The following is a 9,632-nucleotide window of genomic DNA, read 5'->3' on the forward strand; positions in this document are numbered from 1 at the left end:
GAAGCAAAATGCAAAACTTACACTGGTGTAACCGATCAGTTCCATCATCCAATCGTACTGAATTTATCGACTTTTCATCTCAACGTCTTATGGCATTCTTGATCGGTCTTTTTTTTCTGATGATTATTCCGTCGAAAATTGCGCAGACGGACCTCCTCTCTTGCCCACTAAATAATCAATTCCCTTATTTCCCTATGAAATACGTCTCCAGATATTTTCGATTTGGCTGATTAATTATTTCTAAATGACATTCTCCAAGTGATAAAAATGAAAATACATACGTGTTGCCATCACGAGTGAATTCTCGAATATAGCTGTAATCGTTTACTTCAATCCGGTCGCGGTCGGCCCTGATGTAAACCAGCCACTGTCGATTCCTTCTGATGGCCATTCTATTCTGTCGTTCTATTGTTATCAATTTTTTCACATCACTACGTTATATTTGAATTAAAGTAAAGCATGTGGAAGAAACCTGATGCAGTCGTCACGCCGGTTGCCGACACGGTGAACGCTTAATCACGAAAACGATTCCATCGTCCCTTCAGCGGCTCACCATTTACCCCCTCTCCTACCCCAACTCCCTCATCTATGGTTGAATTGAGGAGATTGTAGCCCTCAAATTTACCCCCACTTTTACCAATCCCCACTACAATTCTTGTCTCGTACCATCGTACTGATAAAAGAGTAGTTTTGAGCTCCTATCTCCCCACCATTGTGATATACTGGGGTTATATGGGATCCGAAAACTAAAATCTCGTCAGTATGATAGTATATGTTTGGTGCGATTATACCGATATACTTTCATCAACGTTACCAACAGATCACTGTAAGTGAATATGAGAATTCATCATGCCGGTCATTCCGAGGAAAAAACATCTTAAATATCCTAAAATATTACATCTCCTGACTAAGCATGTCTTTACCTACAAATCAGGGTGGCGTACAAGTATTAGGTAAATATCAAGATGACAATCTCCGGATCTCTCTTATTTTCAAATTCCGCCATCTCCTATAGATCTTTCTCCTGGAAAAAGATCCCCGTAAAAATTGTCCTATCGCTATTAGATTCCGAGAAATATCTAGAAACCCGATCTGTCCCCAGTAATATAAACTGAATCCATTTTACCACTTTATCAATAAATCTAACCAGTAATTATCACCATAATTACAGCTCATTGCACAAATCTCAATTGAAATTCTCATAGACAACGTTATTGTTATTCTCATCATTTCAATTACAGATACCCTTCTTGATTTACTCTCGAATTTCTTTTGTTGCAGTTACTACGAATGCATAAAAAAGAACTCTGACCATTGCAAAGTGCGAGGTAAATTGGTCAATGGCGAGGAGTTCATTGTGATCGAAGGAGCTGTCCATCGTCACACCCCAGACGAACAGTATTTACACGTTGAAGCATTCAACGACGAATTACATCAAAGAGTGACGAATTCATTAGCAGATTTTCGGCTGATTTATGATGATTTAGCTAGCGAGTAAGTGTTTCGTTCAGTGGTGACAATTCAGTGGTGACAGTGGAAAAATTAAAGTATGTATATTCTCTTATTCTCATCTCCTCTCAGGATTTCGCCTCATATGTCATCTACAACCCGTTAAAGTAGCTCTACCCTTACGGTAAATTAAAAGATTATAGAAAACTGCAAAAAAATTCCAGACATTCGATTACATTCGGAATCGTAATTTTTTTCTCAATTTAATTATCGTTTTGATTTTTAAAAGAATAAATGTTTAAAAGGAAAGATTTAACCCAGTGTCTTATGTGAAAATCAACATTTCCATTGTAATAAATCTTTAAAATCTGAATTTTTTATCATTACATGTTAAAAAATCAAGAAATTTTTTGACACTTCTTAAACAATGATCCACCGTTTTGCAAACAAGTTCTATTATTTATTTATAAGAAAGAAATGTTTTAAAAAATATCAATATTTTGCGAAATTTAATTTAGATAATACTTACTGGGTTTGATTTTTTTCAAATTTTGCTCATGCAATTTAGTTGGAAAATTCAAAAACTGAAAATAGTCGAAAGTATCGTAGACGGCCGGTCAAAGGTAGTGTAAAGGTAGTGCCCGGCCGGAGGGTAGAACTACTTTAATAATTCCTGAAACTCCCTCAAAGGAAAATGCGGTAAAACAGGAGAGAACAAAAGAAAAAATGGTATACAAAAAATCATAATTACTTACACTCGCAAAAAGTCAATAACTTAGGGGAGGGGGAGGAAAAAAACGACTCTTTTGATGTTTTTGCTTCCGAAGGGAAGCATTATTTTTGGTCGATTTTTCGATTTTCTAATTTTCATTGCAAATGATCTAGAATGTCATGAAACGTGAAAAAATGATGTTTTTGAGGTTGCGTCTGTACGTATGTATGTGCAGAATGGCTGTTTTGGGGGTTTATTTTTAGAAATTTTAACATAAATACGGTGAAATTCGCAGATAAAAACTTGAAATTTTTACTGATGATAGCTATGAATAAGCCCCACTTTGTGGCTCCATTTGGGCTCAATCGGTCCAGTAGTTCCTGAGATATTGCCAATTGTTTAAATTTCGTTTTTCAGCTATATCTCCTCAATAAATGCACCGATTTCAACTTTTTTTTTTCAAAATATTCGTCTCGATGATCTCTACCTGAATCATTCATAATACATAGACCAATCACTGCTGAGTCTAGGAATATTGCCGTTAATCGGTTTTTTTGTGAAAAACGTTGTGCGCGCGATAACTCGATAAAAAATGTTAATATCGATTTGAAATTTGGTATGCTTGTAGCTTTTATGACATAGATGGATGGTATTTTGAATGGGCAAAATCGACCGAGCGGTTCGCGAGATATTCAATTTTTTGTAGAAATCCATTTTGGCAAATATCTCCTTAACTATTCGAGGGATTAAATTTTTTTTTTTTTGAAATACTCGTCCCAATGACCTCCATCTGAAGAACCCATAATATATCGAACAATCGCTGTTGAGTCTAGAGATATTGCCGTTAATCTATTTTTTTGCGAAAAACGTTGTGCGCGCGATAACTCGATAAAAAAGGTTGTTGTTGACTTGAAATTTGGTATGTTCGTAGCTTTCATGACATAGACGAATGGTATTTTGAATGGGCAAAATCGACCGAGCGGTTCGCGAGATATTCAATTTTTTGTGGAAACCCATTTTGGCCAATAACTCCTTTACTTCTCGAGGGATTAAATTTTTTTTTTTTTTAAATACTTGTCTCGATGACCTCCATCCAAAGCACCCATAATATATCCAACCAAGATATTCAATTTGTTCTGAAAATTCGTTTTGATGAATATCTTAGGGGAGAGCGGGGCAGAACGATTTTCAAAATCTTCCAAATGCAAAATTTCAAATTTACAAATTTAATTGTAATTGAGCTTCTTACGAATCGATTCCCGAGGGATGAAGTTAGTTAGATAATTGTTTTGAGTATTTGATTGAAAGAAAAAAACATATGTCTTATCGAACTATAATTTGATTTCAATAGTTGATCCAAATTCGGAACGCTATTCCATATGAAAGAAGAAAAGTTGCACTATGGAATACCATCTGGAATGAGAATGATTTTTTTGAATTCGAATGGGACGTGTATTCATCAGCACAGATCAGTCTGTTTTGGAAAATACGAATGAAATCGAGAGAAATAATTGAATCGGAGTAAAACCACATAATTTTACATATGAAATTTTTAAGAGGACGAAATGATTTTATATACTACGGTTGAAATAATAAAAATAAAAAATAGACGATGCACTTCTTCCCTTCGGAAGCTTATAACCAATGTAATTGGTAGCAGAAAAATGAAGACTTTTGACATAACAGTGTGGTGTCACAAGTCTTCTGTCGAATAGGGTCGGTCGCCTGCTTGTTTTAAGTTGTAAATTTTTCTGAACGTTTTTTCCTCATCTATAACAAATTCCCGTACACGTCGGAACTAAACAAATTTGTTGTTTTGAGGCCATTGAGTACCAGTGTTTGAGTACTGATTGGGCTAATCAATCACGTCATAATAATTATCAATTCTCGGTCATTGTGCAATTGATATGTTGATTCGAGGATGACTAAGAATCCGCAATTAATCAATTCTATTCGATTCCACAGACTTCCGGAAGCCGCTTCAACAACATTTGTGTCTGCTGAACGTTCAATGCACCGTTGGCGCAAAAAAAATCGCCCTCCAATACCGACATCCTTATTACAATTCGCTCACATTGTAAACAACGATCCGCAGTGGCATCATTTGAAGCAGCATAGACTAGGAGAATTCACGGTAAACACCGTACCAGTTGGTGACGCCAATCATATCACGGTTATTGGCGATTTGGAGTTTCTACGCACAGTCAACCCCACAACTCTAACAATTGATGCAACATTCAACGTTTGTCCACGGGTTCCAAAACATCACCAGTTCCTTACAATAATGAGGAGGATTACAGATACGGTAAAATGTGTCACATCTCTGTGCTTACTGGAAATTATAAAGAATTATTATCAATTCCATTAATGATTAAATTATATGTAAATGTAACCAACGATTGTTTACAGGAATTTCAAAATAGACTAGTTTATTTCAAATTTTTTAGATGCCTTCATTTAAAAAAACCCTTTGCTACAGTTATATAATCAGGTCCATAATCCCATGTTTTCGATAACACTTTGTAATCTTGGTATCATTCGATTCGAAAAAGACCAGAAATGAATATGTGTGATGACCAAGTTTATGAACGACGTTGATGTATCTGAATGGTTCTAGGATCTACCAATTGCATGGGTGTTTATGGAGAGGAAAAATACATTGGCATATATACAAGTCTTGGAACACTTTACCGCAATGCTAGCACCACACATCCACCCTACAATCATCCACATTGACTTCGAACGTTCCCTGAGGAATGCAATTGAACGTACCTATCCTGATGCAAGAATAGTCTAATGCTATTTCCATTACCTACAGGTGAGATTACAAATGAAGTCAGTACGTGTATTAATAGAATAATATTCTATAATAAATACAATTGTTAAGTGACTGTAGTGGTCACGCTGGTAGCGTACGTATACATGTGAAACTGAAAAATAAAAAATAAGTACAATTGTTTACATCTCAGAGCCTGAGGAAGAGATTGAGCAAAAAAAAGAGTAAAGCTGCAATCACAAAACTAAAAGGTTGGGAACAAGGGAAAATCTTTTATCGGAAACTGATGGCTTTGCCATTGCTACCAGCTGAAGATGGTGGATACGAACAGTGAGACCTGAAAATTTTAATGTTTTCATACTACGCAATCGAGTCTCCAACTCAATCGAGGCATATCATCGCGTTCTTCGCAAAAGAATTGGAACGCATCCATCGATCTGGCAATTCACAGGTTTATTCTCCCATCACTTTAAAAAATTGTTGGAATTATTGAATTTCACGGGCATACCAACCGTTACAGCAATATTTTAATATATATTTTCGAGGAAACGCCCTGAGTAGTAATGAAGAGAATTGAAAGCTTTAGTTTATTATGATGAAAACGAATACTCTATTTTTGTATTATATTGAAAGCGAGTCATTTCCTAAGAGAATATCAAGATATCTTTTTCGTAGGCACATGTGTTATTTACAAACAACGTTCTCTGACCTTTATTCACCTAAAATAACTCATTGTCTACAGAATTTTGTATTTTACAAGAGCTTTACATTATTTAGATGCAATGGAATCAGTTGATCTCTTAATCGTCTCGAGAATGAGTCATCTCAAATAAATAACGAGATACATCTCTTAGATATTTCTGTAGCTACTACAATTTTTATTCACAGAATACACCTGCATATTTGCTTTTATTATGGAATAAACCTTGGTAAATGTAATGAGGGATTCCAGAGACACAAATGTTTTTTTTACGTTTCTCATTCGAAATTAAACTAGTTACCGGAAAAGTCTCTTGATATCTTTACTCAATATTACTCATTATTAATATAAGACATTTTTGAAATTATGAATTTGCAGAATCTCTCAGGAAAGTCCAAGTCGTAACTTGTACTGAGAAGACAGCACTCGCTCGTGGAAAACCAGTGAGACGACCTCAAGCCACAAAATATATCAATCGAGAAAATATATTACAAAGGGCTTGGCAATTATACCGAGAAGGAGCCCTAGACATTGCAGCGTTCCTAGGATGTTCGAATCATTTCCTCCGTGCCTTCAACAACAAATTATTGCTCCATAATGCGCAGCAAGTCGACTACTTCGCTACAATCCAGGAGCACATTGTCGGTTAGTACTCCTACCAAGACACATATGGAATGTTGATAGAAAATTATACATCAAGATCTCTTAATTATAGTAAATAAATGAAATCAATTGGAGAAAAACATCTTTGAATATTCAAGAAGCAGTAGATTCCGGATATCGTTGAAATAAAATTCTAGAGTTCTTTTTAATATACGTCCATCTTTCTTCAGTTCAAAATATTTGTCGAAAAGTCATGAGAAAACTTGATGTACCCATCTCATTCTGGCACCTGTCTACTGATACGTATTTCCTTCTTTCTTTTTTTAATCCGATGTGATTTCCTTCTAGGAATTCCACCCACTGGACATGAAATCCAAGCAGTCAGAGCCGATCAATTAATTGCAGAAATCCACATAAAAAATTTCCCAACTGCAAATGAAATCATTGAAATCTTGTTGTGTAAGGATAAAAATTTTTTACTCTTTTTCCTATCTTTAAGGAACCCTTGACACTGCAGATTCTCCACAGGATTTTTTTATCTCAATAGTTCAAAAGTGGCTAATTTTCCATAGAAGTCCTTCATAGTCACGTATTAAAAAATCGTATAGAAATTTTCTATGCGGATTGAGTATAGAATTTCTATAGGATTTTTGTATATGATATTCGGATATTTCTATACGGATATTTTTTATACAAATTATTTCTATACGATTTCTATAGGTTTGATCCTATACGACCCACTGGCACATGTATAGAAACATTTCGTATGGAGTTGCGACATTTCTCTACGTTTTTCTCTGGAGCCTTTAGACATCTTTCGTATGAAAACACAAATTTATGTATAGAAATAATTCGTATAGAAAATATTCGTATAAAAATATCCGAATATCATATACGGAAATCCTATAGAATTTTTATACGCAAGCCGTATAGAAAATTTCTATACGATTTTTTCATACGTGGTGCTACCTTACAAGTAGTACAAAATTCGCTTTACCACAGTAGAAATTCAAAATAATATGTATTTTATGTTTAATTTAAGAATTGAAGTATGGTCGTTTTTGAATTTTGTTCCTCTTCCATGAGATCCATTTTTATTATTAATTCTACTATATTTTTTATCCGTTATTTCAGTGAGAAGACTAGATGTATCTATCTGTGATTTGTGCAATAATTCAGTCACTGAATATGTTGCATCACCATGCAGACACTGGTTTGGTTGTCAAAATTGTACACTGCTGTACGTTCAGACGTCTCTGGAGGTGAATGCCATTTTGAAGTGTCGGTGGTGTCTCCAGGAGTGTCGTGCATTCAAACGTGTTTATGTGAGTGCAATCTTGCATTCCTTCAATAGAAAATGATTAGTCCACTAAAAAAATCGATGTTTCAGATTACGTGAACATCTCTTCGGGGAAGGGAAATTCTGGAAGGCATGTTCAGGAAAAAGTCTCAAGAATATTCATGCAGTTATCATAAGTACTTCACGGTTCTCACTTATCTTGTACTATTTCTCCCTCATTCAATAAACGGAACAAACATGTATCTCATTTGTTCGATTGGTCAAAAACCCCAATAGATTGAAAATTCCAATAGATTCTTATTCAATAACAAAATATACAATCAACTAATGAATACAACATGAATGAGTAAAATAATGAATATGAACAATTTAATAAATCCTAGTTGTTGATTATTTATGTATAATCCTTGTCAGTACCATATCCTCTATGGCATCGTAATATTTTAGTACATTAGAGTACAAGGGCACAAATTTCGTTTTCAACGAATGTATAGTTTACAGGCCGAGCCGAAGGCGAGGTCTGTACATATATTCGTTGAAAACGAAATTTATTACCTAGTGCTCTATAATATTTTATGTCAAGTCGTGCAAAAGTCGAGTTTTGAGCAGGCTGCGCGAAGCGCAGCGTGCGATAAACTCGACTTATTGCACGGCGCGACATAAAACATTTTTTTTAATAAAAAAAACGTATTTGATCTGTTTATCGAGAACTGTCTTATCGATTACAATTCTCTTAACTCCACCTTAGGAATCGTTTTTATCAACATTTTGCGTCGATAACACGCACATGATTCCTTTTTACCGACCAAAAGACAGATAAAACAGTTTCTCTGTTCCGTGGAAATAATTTTCGTTATTTTACTGCTACGTTGTTATTTGGAAATTTTTCTCGAAAAGAATAAGGGAAGTCATTAATTGTTTATCAATAATAAAAATTTAAGACTACAATATTCAATCAATTACAATTTCAATAGGGCAGATTAATTGATACACTACATTTTCAATCGCGTGCTCAGTCCTCGTGCTGGAACAACGGGAAATCTGGCCTCAAGCCGAGATTGCCAGACCGCCGTATACTTGGCGAACAAATTACATATTTTTCAAAAATAATCAATGTAATCATTAGGAAATGATTTGGAAACATTTGGACACGCTTTTTCATAATTTGGAAACAAATTGTTATTCAGTAATTAATAAAAAACTGTTGGACCGTATACTTGGCAAATATTGGCCGAAATTAATAAAATTTCACTTCAATCGATGTAGAACAAATTGGAAATAATAGTGAGAATGTTTTTTTCATTTGGAAATGTAATATTGCATCGAAAATGAATAAAAAAGGAATGAAGTTATTATTGTTCAGGAGTCACGTGACCGAGTCTTCCCCTTCCCATCACTTAGCCCATTTGCATATAAAAAAAGTGAGGTTATGTCCCTCTCGCGAACCTGAATGTTCCCCTGTCACGTACCTTTAAACAATCTCCTGAAAATTATGAGTAAGTGGTTGAATGAAAAATTGACGACATTTAAAAACAAAATCACTGGACCCCTGATAAAACATGAAAGGATTTATAGAGAGGCAGACAGTGTCGGAGTGTTTCGTTGCTGAAATCTCTAAGCATCAGAAGCCCAAAGCCCCCAGGAAACGAAAATCCATGGAGATGAAATACTAAAAAAAACCCTCCCAATTCCCTAAAATCAGAACTAAAAAAGCTGGCGAAATCTCCGAAAAATGAAGAGACAGATAACAGATAACTGGCAGGAGACGTTCGAGCTCTCCAGTGGACGAAATGGGCTGCCACAAAAGTGCTCGGACGAAAAAGCGAGTCTTTCAGATTTTCGATTCCAGTTGCTGCTAGATCTTGTGTTGATCAGTCAAACAAAGGATTAGGTGACATACGCAGCTATGGAGAGACTCCAAAATTATGGATGTACTCCGGTTCTTAGGAAATTAATTCATCCTGTTAGTTTTTATGAGATGAAGAAAATTATTCAAACCTTCTGAAAAGTTTGGAAAAGTAATGAGCTATTCGATCATTGTGAATAGTTTTCTGAAACTGTTGGTTTTAAAGGGAAATGTTAAAAAANTTTA

At 35.1% G+C, this 9,632-nt stretch overlaps 2 protein-coding genes across 2 annotated transcripts; both read left to right on the top strand.

Moving 5' to 3' along the window:
* Positions 1-849: 849 nt before the first annotated feature.
* LOC107042391 lies at positions 850-1,667 on the top strand. Its single transcript, XM_015263428.1, has 3 exons — positions 850-953; positions 1,282-1,494; positions 1,582-1,667. Exons 1-3 carry the CDS (start codon positions 850-852, stop codon positions 1,613-1,615), a joined length of 351 nt encoding a protein of 116 aa, XP_015118914.1. The 3' UTR covers positions 1,616-1,667.
* A 3,324-nt stretch (positions 1,668-4,991) lies between these two features.
* Positions 4,992-7,864, top strand: LOC107042392. The gene is made up of 6 exons (XM_015263429.1): positions 4,992-4,996; positions 5,252-5,388; positions 6,016-6,282; positions 6,589-6,699; positions 7,375-7,565; positions 7,631-7,864. Exons 1-6 carry the CDS (start codon positions 4,992-4,994, stop codon positions 7,637-7,639), a joined length of 720 nt encoding a protein of 239 aa, XP_015118915.1. The 3' UTR covers positions 7,640-7,864.
* Positions 7,865-9,632: the final 1,768 nt, after the last annotated feature.

The sequence above is a fragment of the Diachasma alloeum genome, unplaced genomic scaffold (genome assembly GCF_001412515.2).
Source record: "Diachasma alloeum isolate Michigan unplaced genomic scaffold, Dall2.0 Dall_scaffold_00445, whole genome shotgun sequence".
Lineage (NCBI taxonomy): Eukaryota > Metazoa > Arthropoda > Insecta > Hymenoptera > Braconidae > Diachasma > Diachasma alloeum.

What these genes read in the sequence shown, in the direction of transcription:
- LOC107042392 (XM_015263429.1), top strand. An exon ending in ATCGATCTGGCAATTCACAG is followed by an intron (nt 5,389 to 6,015) that starts GTTTATTCTCCC and finishes ATGAATTTGCAG; the next exon opens with AATCTCTCAGGAAAGTCCAA. An exon ending in AATCATTGAAATCTTGTTGT is followed by an intron (nt 6,700 to 7,374) that starts GTAAGGATAAAA and finishes CCGTTATTTCAG; the next exon opens with TGAGAAGACTAGATGTATCT.
- LOC107042391 (XM_015263428.1), top strand. Translation starts at nt 850, where the DNA reads ATGCCGGTCATTCCGAGGAAAAAACATCTTAAATATCCTAAAATATTA. An exon ending in GGGTGGCGTACAAGTATTAG is followed by an intron (nt 954 to 1,281) that starts GTAAATATCAAG and finishes CTTTTGTTGCAG; the next exon opens with TTACTACGAATGCATAAAAA. An exon ending in TATGATGATTTAGCTAGCGA is followed by an intron (nt 1,495 to 1,581) that starts GTAAGTGTTTCG and finishes ATCTCCTCTCAG; the next exon opens with GATTTCGCCTCATATGTCAT.